This window comes from Brassica napus, chromosome C8 (assembly GCF_020379485.1).
Source record: "Brassica napus cultivar Da-Ae chromosome C8, Da-Ae, whole genome shotgun sequence".
Classification (NCBI taxonomy): Eukaryota; Viridiplantae; Streptophyta; class Magnoliopsida; order Brassicales; family Brassicaceae; genus Brassica; species Brassica napus.
The window spans coordinates 34,737,821-34,757,304 of NC_063451.1; the positions used below are offsets into that span (position 1 = coordinate 34,737,821).

A 19,484-nucleotide genomic window follows, 5' to 3' on the forward strand; every position below is an offset into this window, starting at 1 on the left:
GTGTTTATTCAATTATCAAGGGAGGTATTTCATAATATAATTAAACAATATCATTCGTTTTATTTATTTTGATTAATATAATATGTAAAGTTTGGTTAGGTTGAACATTCTTTTGCTTTTGATTTATTTTAAAATTTTGTAGTTTTTGGTAATTGTTGAAGAATTTGGTTTAATTACATAACTTTATATTAACATTTATATATTTGTTTATTTAATTATATAATTGATTATAAATTAATATAATAAAAATTGTTTAAAGATAACAACATATTTTATAATAATAAAGTATTGATATTGTTATCCAAAATAATGTTTTTAAATTAATAAAATACAAAAATTGAAAAATCCATTAAAATATTATAAATTTAATGTTTAATTTAAACATTTTGATCATTAAATTTAATAGTTTATTTATTACAATATATCTATAAAATAATTATGTACGCATGTGCGGACAAAACACCTAGTTTTAAGTAAAATAATACATTGATTAGAATTTAGCATTTAGGGAGTAGGTTGAGTTTACAAATTTTTATAAATAATTCTTAAACATTTATAAATGCTTTAGGAAGGTTAGTTTAATTTTTTTAGCACAAATTTAAAAATATTTATCTTTTAAAAAACATATTAAATTTATGATAGATTTTAGTTCCTCCTCTACTTATTTGTATGTTAAGGTAGTCATCGTAAAAACTAATTTATATTTTCAACTTTTTAGTTTATAATTAAAATATAATTACTTTTATATGAATCTCACCTCACACAAAATCACGGATAATTACCTAGTATTACATTATATAGCGTTATCAATATGTTAAACCTAACTATTATATGTGAACCTATATTTTTGTATTCTGAAGTAAAACACAACACAATAATATATCATATTCTATTATATTTTATAATTCTATTACTAAAATATGATAATTTGAATATTTAATTCAATCATAGAAACTTAATGGAAGTTTTTGTTTGTTTGGTTTTAGGCTTTGAGCCATTGGAAAAATGCGATCAAAAGACAGATTTTATCACTTATCTTGTAGTCGTTAGTAACCAACGACCTCCAACACAGATTTTTTTTGTAGATTGGCAAGTGCTTTAAAAGAATTTGTAGAATACTTTACAGCCAATTTTGATTTTGAAACACAAATCTCTTTCAATTATGGTTTACAAAGATTTTTTAAAGCACAATTTCATATCTTGACTCTACAAACAAAATAACTAAAATATCTGTATCTTGTTTTTAGAAAAATTATAAATGAATAATAAAATATTATTAAACTTACAACCAAAATCGTACATGAAAAAAATATTTATAGCTACAACAAAACATATAAAAATACAACTCATTCCACTCAAACTCTAGATTCTACAATGAGATGCACCAAGCTAATTTTACTTGTCTAATCCATCTTCTCGAATATCTTAAGTGGGGGTTATTAGTTAGTGTATATTGACGGATTTTAAAATCCAAACTAAATTTAGTAGGGGTTAATGGTTGTTGTATTTTAATGGATTTGAAAATCCGAACTAAATCTAGTGTTATTGGTTCTATGATTTTCAAATCTGTATTAAAATCATGTGTTATTGGTTTAATAATTCATAAATTCTATATCAAATCAAGTGTTATTCAATCGTACGGATTTATTAATATATTTGATTTAATAATGGATTTGAATGGATTTGTTTGTATTTTTTAGTTAAAAATACATAGACTCAAATCTGAGGGAAAACCTCCGGATTTGCATATTTTACTTGGATTTATAAATACTATATGGATTTAAAAGTATTTGCATGGATTTCTTTGTTAAAAATACGCATACTCAAATCCGAGGGAAAACCTCCGGATCTGTAAATACTAATATGATAGAATTTGAAAATTTGTATATTTTACTTGGATTTAAAAATACTATATGAATTTCTAAATCAATAAAAACATATAAACCAATAACAAGCCTCCTCAATGTTCAAGGATCTCAAGCCTTCACAACTGAAGCCCATAGTTAGAGGCTCATACATGGTACAATCAAACATTAAAATTGGTATATAAATCGAATCAGAGAAATATATTTTTTTGTAATCAGAAATATACATCCAGTAACATTATACTTTCATGAAAAATGGAAAAATGCAAAAACATCAAGGAAAAAATAACTCAACCACTAAAGCCAAACCATCACTTCTCCACGGTACGATATAAACCAAACCAAAACCAGAAACCAACCAAACCGGAAATCAAAGATCATTAATGTTCCTTTCATTAATGTTCAAAATTTATATAAGAATACGAATAAAATTAACAAGACCAATTTGTCTCCATTATAAACAAATTAATTGTTGATGTTAGCAAAACTTATCGAAGCATTATTGTTCCAATGTAACTAAATCATTTATTTATTGAAGCACGTGAAAATAACATGGTCTTTGCATATAGAACAATGAACAATTATGTAACTAACATGGTTTTTTCGTTTGGTGTTATACTTTCCATCCGAAGAGATATGAACTTAATGCCCATACTTCGGTGCTTTTGTTATTTTTTTTGTCATTTGATATAGTAATTTTAAGTTATAAAGTATTACAAAGCCAATTTTGCTTTTGAAACTTAAATCTCTTTCAATTATGGTTAACAAAGATTTTTTAAAACACAATTTCATTTCTTGACTCATCATACAAAATACCTAAATCATATGTATCTTGTTTTAGAAAAATTATAAATGAATAATAAAATATTATTAAACTCACAACCAAAATCGTACATCAAAAAAATTATTTATAAAAACATATAAAAATACAATTTATTCCACTCAAACTCTAGATTCTATGATGAGATGCATCAAGCTAATTTTACTTGTCTAATCCAGCTTCTCGTGATCTTCATACTAATATCTTAAGCCTCATTAATGTTCAAGGATCTCAAGCCTTCACAAATGAAGCCCATAGTTAGAGGCTCATACGTGGTACAAACCAAACATTAAAATTGGTATAGAAATCGAATCAGAAATATAATTTTTTTGTAATCGAAATATACATCCAGTAACATTATACTTTCATGAAAAATGGGAAAATACAAAAACATTAGGGAAACAAAAAAAAACTCAACCACTAAAACCAAGCCGTTACCTCTCCATGGTACGATATAAACCAAACCAAAACCAGAAACCAACCAAACCGGAAATCAAAGATCATTAATTTTCCTTTCATTAATGTTCAAAATTTATAGAAGAATACGAATAAAATTAACAAGGCCAATTTGTCCCCATTATAAACAAATTAATTGTTGATGTTAGCAAAACTTATTGAAGCATTATTGTTCCAATGTAACTAAAATCATCTATTTATTGAAGCATGTGAAAATAACATGGTCTTTGCTTATAGAACAATGAACAATTATGTAACTAACATGGTTTTTTTCGTTTGGTGTTACACTTTCCATCCGAAGAGATATGAACTTAATGTCCATACTTCGATGCTTTTGTTATTTGTTTTGTCATTTGATATAGTAATTTTAAGTTATAAAGTATTACAAAGCCAATTTTGCTTTTGAAACTTAAATCTCTTTCAATTATGGTTTACCAAGATTTTGTAAAACACAATTTCATTTCTTGACTCATCATACAAAATACCTAAATCATATGTATCTTGTTTTTAGAAAAATTATAAATGAATAATAAAGTATTATTAAACTTAGAACCAAAATCGTACATCAAAAAATTATTTATAAAAACATATAAAAATACAACTCATTCCACTCAAACTCTAGATTCTATGATGAGATTCACCAAGCTAATTTTACTTGTCTAATCCAGCTTCTTGTGATCTTCATACTAATATCTTAAGCCTCATTAATGTTCAAGGATCTCAAGCCTTCACAACTGAAGCCCATAGTTAGAGGCCCATACGTGGTACAAACCAAACATTAAAATTGGTATAGAAATCGAATCAGAAATGTAATTGTTTTGTAATCAAAATATACATCCAGTAACATTATACTTTTATGAAAAATGGGAAAATACAAAAACATCAAGGAAACAAAAAAAAATCTCAACCACTAAAACCAACCCATTACCTCCCCATGGTACGATATAAACCAAACCAAAACAAGAAACCAACCAAGCCGGAAATCAAAAATCGTTAATGTTCCTTTAATTAACGTTCAAAATTTATAGAAGAATACAAATAAAATTAACAAGGCCAATTTGTCCCCATTATAAACAAATTAATTGTTGATGTTAGTAAAACTTATTGAAGCATTATTGTTCCAATGTAACTAAAATCATCTATTTATTGAAGCATGTGAAAATAACATGGTCTTTGCGTATAGAACAATGAACAATTATGTAACTAACATGGGTTTTTTTTGTTTGGTGTTACACTTTCCATCCGAAGAGATATGAACTTAATGCACATACTTCGGTGCTTTTGTTATTTGTTTTGTCATTTGATATAGCAATTTTAAATTATAAAGTATTACAAAGCCAATTTTTCTTTTGAAACACAAATCTCTTTCAATTATGGTTTACAAAGATTTTTTAAAGCATGATTTCATTTCTTGACTCAACATACAAAATACCTAAAACATCTGTATCTTGTTTTTAGAAAAATTATAAATGAATAATAAAATATTATTAAACTTACAACCAAAATCGTACATCAAAAAAAATATTTATAAAAATACAACTCATTCCACTCAAACTCTAGATTCTATGATGAGATTCACCAAGCTAATTTTACTTGTCTAATCCATCTTTTTGTGATTTTCATACTAATATCTTAAGCCTCCTTAATGTTCAAAGATCTCAAGCCTTCACAACTGAAGCCCATAGTTAGAGGTCCATACGTGGAACAAACCAAACATTAAATTTGGTATAGAAATCGAATCAGAAATATAATTCTTTTTGTAATCGAAATATACATCGAGTAACATTATACTTTCATGAAAAACGGGAAAATACAAAAACATCAAGGAAACAAAAAAAAAACTCAACCACTAAAACCAAGCATTTACCTCTCCATGGTACGATATAAACCAAACCAAAACCAGAAACCAACCGAACCGGAAATCAAAGATCATTAATGTTCCTTTCATTAACGTTCATAATTTATAGAAGAATACGAATAAAATTAACAAGGCCAATTTGTCCCCATTATAAACAAATTAATTGTTGATGTTAGCAAAACTTATCGAAACATTATTGTTCCAATGTAACTAAAATCATCTATTTATTGAAGCATGTGAAAATATAGAACAATGAACAATTATATAACTAACATGGGTTTTTTTTTGTTTGGTGTTACACTTTCCATCCTTAGAGATATGAACTTAATGCTCATATTTCGGTGCTTTTGTTATTTGTTTTGTCATTTGATATAGTAATTTTAAGTTATAAAGTATTACAAAGCCAATTTTGCTTTTGAAACACAAATCTCTTTCAATTATGGTTTACAAAGATTTTTTAAAGCACAATTTCATTTCTTGACTCAACGTACAAAATACCTAAAACATATGTATCTTGTTTTTAGAAAAATTATAAATGAATAATAAAATATTATTAAACTTACAACCAAAATCGTACATCAAAAAAATTATTTATAAAAGCATATAAAAATACAACTCATTCCACTCAAACTCTAAATTCTATGATGAGATGCACCAAGCTAATTTTACTTGTCTAATCCATCTTTTCGTGATCTTCATACTAATATCTTAAGCCTCCTTAATGTTCAAGGATCTCAAGCCTTCACAACTGAAGCTCATAGTTAAAGACCCATACGTGGTACAAACCAAACATTAAAATTGGTAAAGAAATCGAATCAGAAATATAATTTTTTTTGTAATCGAAATATACATCCAGTAACATTATACTTTCATGAAAAATAGGAAATTACAAAAACATCAAGGAAACAAAAAAATACTCAACCACTAAAACCAAGTCATTACCTCTCCATGGTACGATATAAATCAAACCAAAACCAGAAACCAACCAAACCGGAAATGAAAGATCATTAATGATCAAAATTTATAGAAGAATACGAATAAAATTAACAAGGCCAATTTGTCCCCATTATAAACAAATTAATTGTTGATGTTAGCAAAACTTATTGAATCATTATTGTTCCAATGTAACTAAAATCATCTATTTATTGAAGCATGTGAAAATAACACGGTCTTTGCGTATAAAACAATGAACAATTATGTAACTAACATGGTTTTTTTTGTTTGGTGTTACACTTTCCATCCGAAGAGATACGAACTTAATACCCATACTTCTGTGCTTTTGTTATTTGTTTTGTCATTTGATATAGTAATTTTAAGTTATAAAGTATTACAAAGCCAATTTTGCTTTTGAAACACAAATCTGTTTGAATTATGGTTTACAAAGATTTTTTAAAGCACAATTTCATTTCTTGACTCATCATACAAAATATCTAAACTATATGTATCTTGTTTTTGGAAAAATTATAAATGAATTACAACCAAAATTGTACATCAAAAAAATTATTTATAAAAACATATAAAAATACAACTCATTCCACTCAAACTCTAGATTCTATGATGAAATGCACCAAACTAATTTTACTTGTCTAATCCAGCTTCTCATGATCTTCGTACTAATATGTTAAACCTCATTAATGTTCAAGGATCTCATGAAGGAAGCACATATTTAGAGCCTCATACGTGGTAGAGACCAAACATTAAAATTGGTATAGACATCGAATCAGAAAATATATAATTTTTTTGTAATCAGAAATATACATCCAGTAACATTATACTTTCACGAAAAATGGAAAAACCAAAACCATCAAAGAAACAAAAAAAAAACTTAATCACTAAAACCAAAACCAGAAACCAAAGATCAGCAAACCAACACTTTCCAGCTTCCACAGCTAACGTTATTAACTGTACAAATCTAACAAAGCTTTACTCAGCCTTCGCAAAACCATCACTCTTTTGAAGTCGAATCCGTCTGAGACACCCCACTACCCTGACGATCTGAGTAAGGTCTAACAAACGAACGTCTCCACCAAACCTCAAAAGCTCTCTGCAGATTCGGACAACCATCTCCACCATTCAAAAAACTCCCAAGCCAAGACATCAAAATCCTCTGCTGATCTTCCAACGGCAAGGTCAGTATCGTCCTCCCTATCCCTTCCTCCACAAGCTTCCCATCGAACGATCTGCAACCGTGCTGCAGCCAGTTATAGTCCTTGAACAAAGGCTGCAGCCACGTGGTCAACAGCAAAAGCCTAGTGTCTTTCGAAGGCAACAGCTCTCCTCTCCCTATCCCTACGAAGAGCCTAGACGTCACACGGCTTATGTGGTAACGAGACACCAAAGGAACCTTCTCGTGTAACAAAGCTAGCTCCTTTTGGTTCGCCCACGTGACTGAAAACTCTTCCGCAGCTTGTCTTTCCGCTAACACATCAAGCAGCCACGTGAGGTTATCAGCTTCTACACCTATCTGTTTAGCATCAGTCTCCTCAGCTTGTCTGAACAGAGACAAGACCGTGTCTAAGCAGCTTTGGCAAGAGGAGTAGATCGTCTCGTTGAAATTCTCAGCTACATTGTTCCCGTTCTGTTCCCTGAGAAGCTTCAGGACGATAGACTTCATCTCGCGCCGGCTCTTCTCCTCTTTGCTTCTCAAAACAAGCTCGATGATGCGTGAGAGCGTCTCTTTAGGCGGATCCACAGAAGAGGAAGCAACTCTTTTGAGGACAGGAGTAGTCACAACACTAACACCTTCTGTTTTCAACCTAAGAATCGAAGAGATCACTTTCTCCTCTTCCTCTTCACCAACCCAAGGCACAGCTTCTAAATAATCCAAACAAGACTGAACACAAGAACCGAAACCAAGAAGCTCCGCAACGTTAAGGACACGGAGGACTCTGGTCACGCTCTGTTTCATAAGCCTTTGCTTCATGTCTTTGCAGTACATGAGCCCAACCGTCTCAACGTAGATCTCAGCGTCTTCGCAGCTCTCAATCTCAAGACAGGCGAAAACAGAGTCTTTCTCGGAGAGTTTCTTAGCGAAGAAGCTGCTGTGATCAACAAGGACCTTCTTGTGAACGCTCAGCTTCACGCAGAAGCCTTGCTTCCCCACCAGGATCACTTTAGCGTCGCTGCTCCCTGGCTCGCCGAACTCGATGGCCACTTTCCTCGGTAAAGTCTCGACCTTTTGCCTCTCTGGACGCTCTTGGACCGTCACCGGGACGGCGATGCTGTGATGGGTGGTCTCTTCTGGGTTGCTCTGTTGTTGCTGCTCGTCTGAAGCGATGACGGATCTAATAGTCGTGGAGGAGGGTCTCTTCTCCTTCTCCTTCTCCTTCTCCTTCTCGGCGGGCTTCTTGTCCGTCGTTGGAGGAGAGTGTTTGGGTTTGTGGAGAGAGTTGTGAGATTTGAGAGTCTTTTGGAAAGCTACGGGAGAAGGGCAACACCAGAAGCCTTCAGGAGTTACAGCTACTGGTACAGTCCTGATCTTGGTTTGTCCTTGTTGTTCTGCTTTTGTTATCTTCTTGATCTCAGCCATTGTTGAGAGATGGAGGAAAGGTTTCAGCTTTCACACCATTAACGGAAAGAAACACAACAAGAAGGATACAATCTAAGATACAGAGTCAATTTGGGGTTAGGTAAGAAGAAAACCCTAGAGATTAGAAATCTGTGAAAAATATCTAAAAAGGATGTAGAGATGAATGATTTGAAGTTAATAATGGTGTTTGAAGAATGAAAAGATGGAAGCTTTAATCTACAGACAATGGAATTTCGAAAAGAAGAGAGTAAAGCCAAGAAAGGACGAGAAAGAGATGCATCAAATGGGTTGTCTCTCCAACTCGATTCCTTTATCTTCACTTTACTTTTGTCTCCTCACTCCCTCTCTCTCTCTCTCTCTTATCGCATGATTTTGTTGATTACATGTGTTTGTGGGCCTGCCAACCAAAAATATTCTCTCTCTAAAAACAATTCTCTATTGTCACCACACAGCCACGCCATCTTCTCTCTCACTCTCTCTACATCGTTATTGCTGTTTAAATTTTTGATTAAAAGAGGAGGATAATAATAATCAAAATTTAAAGTAAAAGTTGTTGTGTGTTTTGCTCATGTTCATGTGGGACAGATCCACTCCTCTTTATTTGTAAATCTTGATTCTCGATGATGCTTACAAAACAAACCATCACTTTCTTGAAGACTATCCATGTACTATTAAATTGGTTTATGGTTAACAAGGTTCATTAATTACTGGAACCTTATAGGTTATATAGCTGTTTTCTTTTTTTTCTTGTCAAAGGCTATTATAGCGTTAAACCTTGTTTTCTTTTCAATCGAAGAATATAAAATATTCCATATTTGGATTGTGAGCTCCATAAATTTAGGGGGTTAGTTGAGTAGTTAGTTTATTTTGCATAGTTTATTCGCATACTATGCCATAGAGTATAGCCTTGCCTTTATAGTTGAACAAGAACACTACTGGGAGTTCGCTATCATTTAAATTTTAGAATTAGATCTCATTATTTTTTGACAAAAAAAAAAAAACTATGCAATAGTTTATTCGCATACTATGCCATAGAGTGCGATGTATAATGTCCACCAACCAATAATTTAACACTGTAGAATTTACTTTTTATTTATTTTACATATATACATCACTTATACTGCTGAAGTTTTTAATATTGCTGATGACAGATGTTGTATATCCGATAAGATTAGCAATTAATATATGTCCTTGTTCGGAAACTCGCTAGGCGCAACGCCTACGGCTAATCAAGGCCTAGCGAATTATCGAAAAATCAGAAATAAATCGGGGAGTACTCGAAGATTTTTAATAGGTTTTAATTTTCAATAATACATATACATTACTTTTGTGGATTTCAAATATTATTATAGTTTAGGTTAATGGGCTGGGTTACTCCATTTGGACCTGCCAAAACATGATTTGACTAAAAAATGATAATATTTTATAATTTTTATTTATTTTGTTTTGTAAAATACGAAAAAGATGCATATGTCGTCGTCTTCTTTCCTTCTGCAACCAAACATTCGCATTCATGGTTCCCAGTTTATTCTTTATTTTGTTTTCACTTGCTTTTTTTTGATTTGTATACTACAGTTACTTGAGATCTACAAATACTAACAATTTTTCAGAAATCTTTTAGGTTCCAAAAACAACATTACGCGGCCGCTTAACCTTATACCACATTCTCGGCGGTTAAAATACGGGCTACAGTAGAATGCATCTGAATTGGCCAAACTCACCACGGTGACTACCCGCTTCACGATTTTGCGGACGATTACTCGGCAACTCGCCCGCTTTTTAAGGATATATGTCAAGAAAACCCTCCTTTTTCGATGAAAGGGTTTGTCACAAAACCATTTTCAAATAGGACGTTTGCACCTTTTTTTTGGTAGGTAAAAAGGACGTTTGCACTTTGCATCGTATAATTGATTTGTATTCATGGCTAGAGGCTTACAGCTAAAATTAGTAAATCACGAAATAAGAATATTCTTGTTCTCACCCATTATAAAAAGAGAACTAGATTTTGAAACGCCCGACTATTTTTTATCGAACATTTTACTAACCGGTCAGTTCACTAATATGTTTAGCTATGGACTTTTTTTGGGTTCAGTTCCATTTTTTTTCCTTAATTTTTTCTTTTTGTGCCAATTCGGTTGTGATTTTATTTATTCGGTTCAAAAAATATAAGAACCGTTTGATTATTTTGAACTTAGGTTTAGTTTTGATTTGGTTGTTTTGGTTTTTGGTTTGGCGGTTCAAAAAATATAAGAACCATTTGGTTATTTTGAACTTAGGTTTAATTTCGATTTAGTTATTTTGGTTTTTAGTTTGGTTTGGATAACAACATTAGGAACCTGATAAAATTTCAGTTCAATTGGGTTTTCGGTTCCCATTTTTGGATAATTTTTAATAATTCGAGTAAAAATCACATTTAGGATTTTGTTGGATACTGTATTTGATAATTCAGATAAATTTAAATATTTCGAATAATTTTTTTGGGTGATTTAGTTCGAAATATCACAGATACAAAATAATAGGGTAATCTATTTTTTGGATTTTTCTGTTATAAGTAGTATTTTAGTATACGGGAATTTGCCAAATATGACTCACAACTTGATTTTAAATACAAACATATACCCAAACTTGAATCAAATGCAAAACTAACTTAAAAGCCTTGTGAAATTACAGCCAGCCCCTCGTGACCAAACAAAAAAACAGAAGACATTTTTACGAATATAGCTCCAGTAAGTCGTCTGAGATGCTAGAAGTCTTCTAGACGACTTCCAAGTAAGTCTTTTGGTGTAGCTGATCTTAAAAATAATTTATAAAGTTTTTAAAAAATATTTTGATAAGCGAAAAATTAAAATCATGTAATTATAAACAGTTTTAAGTGATATAAATTAAAATATAACAAACTGAATTGTTTTCAACATAGATGAGTGTATGTAGTGAATCATGGTATTCTTTGGTCTAGGGTTTGGCAACATATGTTGTAGTATTGTATGTATTCTTAGGGTTAGATTTTGGAAAGCTCGAATGTTTTTTTGAAAAATTAAATTTTTACCCGTAAGTGTTTATTTTTGTGTATAATAAATACTTTTGAAGTTTAATTTGATTTTATGAAGTGTTTAGTTAGTTAATTAAGTTTAGGAGTTATGTTTAGGGGTTATGTTTAGGAAGTCGTCTGGTGAATAATTTTACCTGGACGACTTACATGTAAGTCGTCCAAATATTCCCGCCTAAAGTTTAAAAAAAAAATATTTTCCCGCTTAAATAATTTAAACTAGACGACTTACTTGTAAGTCGTCTGGGAAGTCTTCTATTTTAGTTTTCCGCTAAAATTATTTTAATTTCCCGCTAAAAATATTAAAGTCTTCTGGGCGACTTACAAGTAAGTCGTCTAGGATGTCGTCTGAATCAAAAATATTTTAACCTAATTGGATTTTTTGTCTCCCTATATAAAGAAAAATTTACACATTCTCTCTCCTGCTCTCAAATGGCTGAAACAAAAATGTAATGTTCATCATTCTAAAACTTTCCAACTTCTCTCTAATCTCTTTGAACTTATAAACACTAAGCTTTATATCAATTTATTGTTTTTGTCTCATGTCTTTCTCACTAATTTATCTTGTTTTTGCTGGTTTTTCATCACATGATTCTCATCTTTCACTCATTTAAAGGTAGATCTATCAGTTTTAGATATGTATTTTTGTGTTCTATAAAGGTATATTTATCTAATCTTCTACTCATTTTCTTTGTTTTTAAGCCATTTGAACGTTTTTGGATATGCATGTTTTTTAGATCTGGATTTGGATATGAAGGTTTTTCAGATCTAGAATACTTCTGGGACGACTTACCTGTTAGTCAACTAAAATATAATGCGCTAGACAACTTCCAGGAAGTCTTCCAGACGACTTCCACTTCCAGGAAGTCTTCTGGACTTCTTGGAAGTCTTCTGGCGAAGTCTTCCTTTCATAACAGATTTGAGCGTTTGGGTAAGTTTTTATGTCCGATTTTTCTTCATTTGGTAGCTTCCTGTTGTATAAAGGTCTTACTTTTTTCTCAAACTAAAACTCTCCAAACCCACTCTAATCTCTTTGACTTGAAAACACCAAACTTTATATGAATTTTTTAGTTTTGTCTCATGTCTTTCTCACTAATCTATCTTTTTTTTTGCAGGTTTTTAATCAGACGGTTCTCATCTTCCACTCATTTAAAGGTAGATCTATTAATTTTAGATATGTATCTTTGTGTGTTCTATAAAGGTATTTTTATCTAATATTTCACTCATTTTCTCTGTTTTTAAGCCATTTGAACGTTTTTTAATATGCAGGTTTTTCAGATCTGGATTTGATATGCGGGGTTTTTCAGATCTGGAAGACTTCTGGGATGACTTACCTGTTATTCGTCTAAAATATAATGCGCTAGAAAACTTCCAGGAAGTCTTCCAGACGACTTCCACTTCCAGGAAGTCCATAGAAGTCTTCTGATGAAGTCTCCCTTTCATAACAGATCTGAGAGTTTTGGTAAATTTTTATGTCTCATTTTTCTTCATTTGGTAACTTCCTGTTGTATAAAGTTCTTACTTTTTTCCAAACTAAAACGCTCCAAACCCACTCTAATCTCTTTGACTTGTAAACACCAAATTTTATATGAATTTTTCAGTTTTTTCTCATGTTTTTATCACTAATCTATCTTTTTTTTTTGCAGGTTTTTAATCAGATGGTTCTCATCTTCCACTCATTAAAGGTAGATCTATTAATTTTAGATATGTATTTTTGTGTGTTCTATAAAGATAGATTTATCTAATCTTCCACTTATTTTCTCTGTTTTTAAGCCATTTGAACGTTTTTTGATATACAAATTTTTCAGATCTGGATTTGATATGCAGGTTTTTCAGATCTGGAAGACTTTTGGGACAACTTACCTGTTAGTCGTCTAAAATATAATGCGCTAGACGACTTCATGTAAGTCGTCTGGAAGACTTTCTGGACTTCCTGGAAGTCTTCTGACGAAGTCTTCTTCCATATCAAGTGGAGTCCAAGCTTGTCTTTGTAGAGAAAGGATCAATAATAGTTTTGTTTGTGGTCTGTTTTGTGATTTGCATGTCTACTCTTTTAGTTTTGATTTTTTTGTAAAATCAGTAATAATGTTTCCCAAGATGTAATACTTGTGCTAACAATGTGTTTACACATTTACAAATCAATGAAATAATAGACTTCAATAGCCTTTCTCTTATCTTTGGATCTCCAATATGCAATAATAAACTCCAATGGCCTTCTTCTCATCTTAATAAACAAGAATGTTGGTAGCTTCATATTGATACAACATTTTAAGAAGCATTTTAATCCTTCTTCCAACTCATAACAATAATTATCATTAGTGTATATAACAATAATACTTAAGAGATGGAAACAAACAATAGTAACTAGTCAAAGCATATCACATTTTTTACAAGTTTGTGTTGAAAAACTTAGTCAAATTTAGTAAAACTAAGGGAGAAATCATATTTTGAAAATATGAGTTTTACATATCTTGAAGTTACTTAATACTCTTAAAAATACAAGTTATTCAAAAACTAACGTAGAAGACTTCTGTGAACATCTAGAAACTTTAATAAACATGAATGTTAGTAACCTCATAAATATCACGAATTAAGTTATAAAATTCATTCAGTAGCTAAAATATTGATTAATAGACATGAATTAACAAGAAATGTTAAAAATTCTTTATAGTTTTAGGGAAAATGAAAGTTTATTAAACATTGACGCAGACGATATCCACAGAGGTCGTCTGGCAGACTTCTAGGAAGTCGTCCATTTAGGTTAGTTTTGCAATTGATTTTTAACCTAGACGTCGTCCATCTTTGTTTGTTAAAAAAAAATTCGAGACGACTTCCATGTAAGTCGTCTAGAGAAAACGGGTTAGTTTTGCATTTGCCCGGATTGTGTCAGAAATTTGACTTTTCCTGGACGACTTACACGTAAGTCGTCCAGTAGAAAATTAAAAAATCAATATTTTGTTATACCTAGACGACTTACATGGAAGTCGTCTCAGGTTAGTTTTGCAATTGAAAAATAAAAAAAAAAACAATTATTTTTTTCTAGACGACTTCGTCCGTCCGACGACTTACATAGAAGTCGTCTAAGATAAGCAAGGTTTGACCAGAATCTCGGAATGAAATCATGGACGGCTTCAATGTAAGTCGTCGGACGGACAACTACCGTGTAAGTCGTCTAGAAAAAAATATTTTTTTTGTTCTATTTTTCAACTGCAAAACTAACCTGAGACGACTTCCATGTAAGTCGTCTAGGTATAACAAAATATTGATTTTTTTAATTTTCTACTGGATGACTTACCTGTAAGTCGTCCAAGAAAAGTCAAATTTCTGACACAATCCGGTCAAATGCAAAACTAACCCGTTTTCTCTAGATGACTTTTTTTTAACAAACAAAGATGGACGACTTCCATGTAAGTCGTCTATAAAAGCACATTTAAAAGTCAATTGCAAAACTAACCTCTGCATTGAACAGAAGACTTCCATGTAAGTCGGCTACATCGTCTACAACCAGACGACTTACATGGAAGTCGTCTGGACGAAAATATCTGGGAAAAAACTGATTTCATAGTTTCAACCAGTGAGATAACTTGTTTATCACACATAAGACTTCTCCAAGCATCCAAAATCTCAAACAAAAGTGACCCACCAAAGAATCGTAAGCTTCAATGGCTCTATGAACCATAAAAATTTTAGAATCAAAATCTTGGGTTTTTTTTTTGATGAATATGGAGAGAAAGTGAAAGAGATGTTGCTTTTAGTTCATAAGAATTGAGAATGAAAGAGTGTAAATCGATTTTTAGGTGCATTAAGAGCTTCAAATTGGTTGTTCATGGTGGTTGGTGTATTGATGGCAATAGCAATATTGTGAATACTTGAGGAAGATGAGGATAATAGAGTAAAATATGCATTTTCGAAGAAAAAAAGAAAAAAAAAGTGATGGCATTTTCGTAAATAATTTGAACTTTGGGGGTGAAAGAGGCAAATCGAAGTTTAAAAAAAAACATGAGTTAGTTTTGTGTTTGATTTTAAGTTTTGAGTCATATTTGCAAAAACCCCATTAGTATATGTAAGATAATTTTAAACTAAAGATAGTTAATATTTTAAGGTATATAATTTGTAGGGAAAATTCCATAAAAATACTCCAACTAAATTTCATTAAGCTTTTTAATACTTATAAACTTTTTCGATGGGTATTAAAAGATGCATAGTCTTAAAATTTTGTGTATTAAAAATACTTCGGTTTGGTTTCGGTTTTTTATGTTCCAGCGATATAGAAACCGTTAATATATTTGTGAAGATTGATCCGCTTTTGTTTTTTTTTATGTTGTTTCAGTTCGGTTTTCAGTTTTCAATTTATATGCCAAGACTTAAATCAGTTTGTACAATTTGTCTAGTATTTGATAAATAATTAATTTAAACTTATTTTTAATAATAGATTTTATATATCAATATTGCTATTATATAAAATTCGTTGCAAATTCTTATAAAGTACATCTCAGCACCACCGATCAAAACGTTTACAATAATGCAATGACAATTTTTTTGTCAAAATTGCATTAATTATAAATCTGAAAACATTGAAATGATTTGATAAGTTTAATGTTGTTAAGATTTAAAGGGAATTAAATAATGAAAGTTTGTTGGAATAAAAAGGTTTTGTGGAATAATAAAAATAATTAAAAGTATAGGTTTAAATAATGCAGTGACATGGTTTTGTAAATATTTGCAAAATATAAAGGTATCTAGAAACAAAATTCTGTTTTAATAGTATAGATATTATTATGTTCTATTTATATTTTATCATTTGAGAAAAATATGAAAATACGTGACAAAGAAGATTTGATGGCATTTGCTGGAAGCTAGACCCACGAATAAAGAAGAAGCATAAGGACTGTTGATGTCATCTGTTTCCCCCAACCTCATTATTCCAATGCCAATTAAAATGGACAATTTAATAATTTCTCACATGAGCATAATAATAATAGATCAAGCTACTCGAAGCTAAGTTAAATAATCCAGGAAATGTAATTAATATTATTTTATTCTTCTATGTTACAGTATTTATTAAATCGAATATTCAAACTCAAATATGTTCACTTTGTAGTTTACCAAACATACTATCCTTTTTTCATTTAATGTTCAGTTTCTGGGAACAACAAAGTGACCGAAACCAATTACATGCCCATGCTTGAAAGCGAAACACGCTTTGGACTTTATTTTGCTTCATCGTATATTGCCTTACTTCATTCCATATAATGTTTTCATTTTAATATACAAAACAAAGTACTTAACATCAAGAAAATAATTAAAAATGTTAAAGTTCACAAAAAAATAAAATAAAAGGAATTATAAGAAATCTTAACAAATTTTGGGAGGATATCACTCTATTAGACTTGTACATTAAATAATGGTACCTTTAAATATTTTATTCTAAGATTTTTCTTTGCATAATGTAACAAAGCATAGAATTTAAATGTGGTTTCGTTGTGATAAGTCAAAGATGATATGGGTGGTCATCAAATCAACTTGGGACCTTTTTAGATAGGATGACTTACTGAAGATAGTATTGAATTTGGAAAGGCGATAACTCTTAAACTATGTTTCTTTGCGTCTATACTCTCATGTTCACAAGTTGAATCACAACAATAGCGGAAGAGTAAAAAACTATTCAACAAAACTAGACTTGAATTTGATGAACGTCCTCCAAGACTAATCTCTCCAATTAATGAATATTCTCACATGTTTTTTTCTCTTATGATGGGTCACTAATCTTATTGAAACAAATAATTATTTTGTGCAAGAACTCTTATACACCATAATTCTTTGCGTGTTTATATAATTCTTGTTCATAACAATAAATGTATATCAGTATATATAAGTGAAACACACTAATCAACAGAACTAGACTTGAATTTGGTGAACATCCTCCAACAATCTATCCCCATTAATGGTTTCACAACTCTCTACATGTTGCAGAAACTCCATTACCACCGGGTCGGTCCAAGGAGCTCCGTTTGGAGCTCTTTCACCTGCCACCCACCCCAAATGCCCTCCTCTTGGTGTTACTATCAGCATGCAGTTAGGGTTTGCCTTACACTTTTAGTTGTTAGATAGAGTTAAAAAAAAATCATCACTTTTAAGTGAATAAAGAGCCTTTGATCATTGTCTCTTACCTTGATGTCTTCTCGAGGGATCCCTCTATCAGGAGCAATCGGATCATTTGCTGCCTGCATTTCATATCATACAACACACGAACATATAAAGAAAGCCATATTCTAGTTTCTAAACCGTATTGGTTCATTACTCATTTGTTTAGGGATTCACCTGAATGCAAAGCAAGGGAATACGGACATGTTTGATCGCTTTGGAGCTGCTAGACTTGGAATAGTACTCATCTACTGTCTTGAAACCAAATGACACTGTTACATGAAAAAGGTTTGTTTGTTACATGATTGCAGCTGTGTGCCCTCAAGATTCTTTATATGTAACTAACCTCGAGTTAAGCCTTCATCGAAATCCCTAACCGTGTCAGCATTTGCAGCCATGGGAATGTTGAACCCACCTCCTATATCTTCAAAAAGAAGAGAATGTCTGCAGAAAAACGATAAACCAAATATGACTAATGACTTAACCAGCAAGTAAGAGAAGACAGATTAAAGGAAACAAACAACAGTACTTGCTAAAGATCCTACGAAGAGATCTCGACAATGCCTTGTCATAAACATTGTTAAAACCCTTGTGGAAATCTTCATCCGCTATAACCAAATCAAAAGGGTTGCACAAGGAAACAGCAGCAGAGAGAGTGCAGTTATGAGACTCCTGCAACACAGAAGAACAAGGTCACTCCACAAAATCATCTTACATTGATCATTTACAACAAAAAAAAAAGAAGCTAAACCTGAGCGAGATAGTTAACAAGAATGTTGCCACCAAGAGACCATCCTGCTGCATACAAGTTAGCTCTAGGGAATCTATCACCAACATGAGCAATCACTTCACTTATGTCTCCTAAAAACGAAGCCGAGTAGAACTGCATACATACTTCAGTCTACCAACAAGAAGCTTACTCATCAATGATGAAAGAGTAGAGAAGTCAAAACCTGAGGAGTGGTTACAGGACTGTCTCCACATCCTCTGCTATTGAACACAACACAACGCCATTTCTTACTTCGAGCTTGTAACAACATGTGTCTCACATACGAGTCTTGGCTTCCTCCGGTCAAACCTGGCTGCACATTTTAAGAAAAAAAGATTCAATTTTTATAATCAAGATCGAGTTTTGAATCAAGGGTTTTGAGAATGTACCAATAAGATAAGGATCGGAGACTCGGGAGGGAGGCAACTGTCGTCTCCGGCGACCCAATCAAGAGCCACGGAGCCGTTGTCTTTCGTGCGTAGGCACTCGCGGCGGAGTCTGACAAAGGGAACGGAGCGGTAGAAAGCGGCGTATATGGTCTCCGCGTGGCGGTTAAACCCGATAAGAGGAAACGCGGCGTAAGGTTTGGAGAGTGAGTCTTTTAGAGGCGGTAGGAAACGGTCGGTTCCTCCGCCGATGACTTCCAGAGAGGCGTGGTGAAGGCGGGGCATTTTGGAAGTTTTAGGATCGGCGGCGGCTAAAATGGAGAAATGGCGGCGGAGAGTGCGGGCTGAGGCTAGTGGCGGAGATGAGGCGAAGGCGAGTCTCGCCATTGCTCCGCCACGACGTCGTTTTTGGGTAGACAAAAGGAAGTGGTTTACGCTACTGCGCCTAAAAGCGGAAAGCAATGTTTGTGTGGTCGGGAAATTTGAACTGGTTTTGCAGTTAAGCCCTTGAATAGTTTGTTAATACCAAAATCAACTCTTAGTTACAACAATCTAAATTTTTCAACCCTATCACGTATTTATAGCCCATAACAAAAATGGGCCCTGCACTT

At 32.1% G+C, this 19,484-nt stretch overlaps 2 protein-coding genes across 4 annotated transcripts; both read right to left on the reverse strand.

Annotated features, from left to right (window-relative positions):
- Positions 1-6,719: 6,719 nt before the first annotated feature.
- LOC106402084 (BTB/POZ domain-containing protein At3g50780-like) lies at positions 6,720-8,913 on the reverse strand. The gene has a single exon (XM_013842732.3). It carries the CDS (start codon positions 8,526-8,528, stop codon positions 6,945-6,947), a length of 1,584 nt encoding a protein of 527 aa, XP_013698186.1. The 5' UTR covers positions 8,529-8,913; the 3' UTR covers positions 6,720-6,944.
- An 8,429-nt stretch (positions 8,914-17,342) lies between these two features.
- Positions 17,343-19,417, reverse strand: LOC106401836 (embryogenesis-associated protein EMB8). Of its 3 annotated transcripts, none has more exons than XM_013842441.3 (8): positions 18,877-19,417; positions 18,672-18,800; positions 18,470-18,601; positions 18,248-18,390; positions 18,065-18,162; positions 17,896-17,990; positions 17,745-17,798; positions 17,343-17,636 (listed from the first exon to the last, which is right to left on the reverse strand). In XM_013842441.3, exons 1-8 carry the CDS (start codon positions 19,258-19,260, stop codon positions 17,634-17,636), a joined length of 1,038 nt encoding a protein of 345 aa, XP_013697895.1. In that variant the 5' UTR covers positions 19,261-19,417; the 3' UTR covers positions 17,343-17,633. The 3 variants fall into 3 exon arrangements, with proteins under 3 accessions (XP_013697895.1, XP_013697893.1, XP_013697892.1); XM_013842439.3 differs by having other exon boundaries at positions 17,343-17,661; XM_013842438.3 differs by having other exon boundaries at positions 17,343-17,667.
- Positions 19,418-19,484: the final 67 nt, after the last annotated feature.

Excerpts from the sequence above, each read along its gene's own strand:
- LOC106402084 (XM_013842732.3), bottom strand. The coding sequence starts at position 8,528 with ATGGCTGAGATCAAGAAGATAACAAAAGCAGAACAACAAGGACAAACC.
- LOC106401836 (XM_013842438.3), bottom strand. The coding sequence starts at position 19,260 with ATGGCGAGACTCGCCTTCGCCTCATCTCCGCCACTAGCCTCAGCCCGC. Across the intron at positions 18,602-18,671 it reads GTCCTGTAACCACTCCTCAG|TTCTACTCGGCTTCGTTTTT; the intron begins GTTTTGACTTCT and ends GTATGTATGCAG. Across the intron at positions 17,799-17,895 it reads TTCCCTTGCTTTGCATTCAG|GCAGCAAATGATCCGATTGC; the intron begins GTGAATCCCTAA and ends TATGAAATGCAG.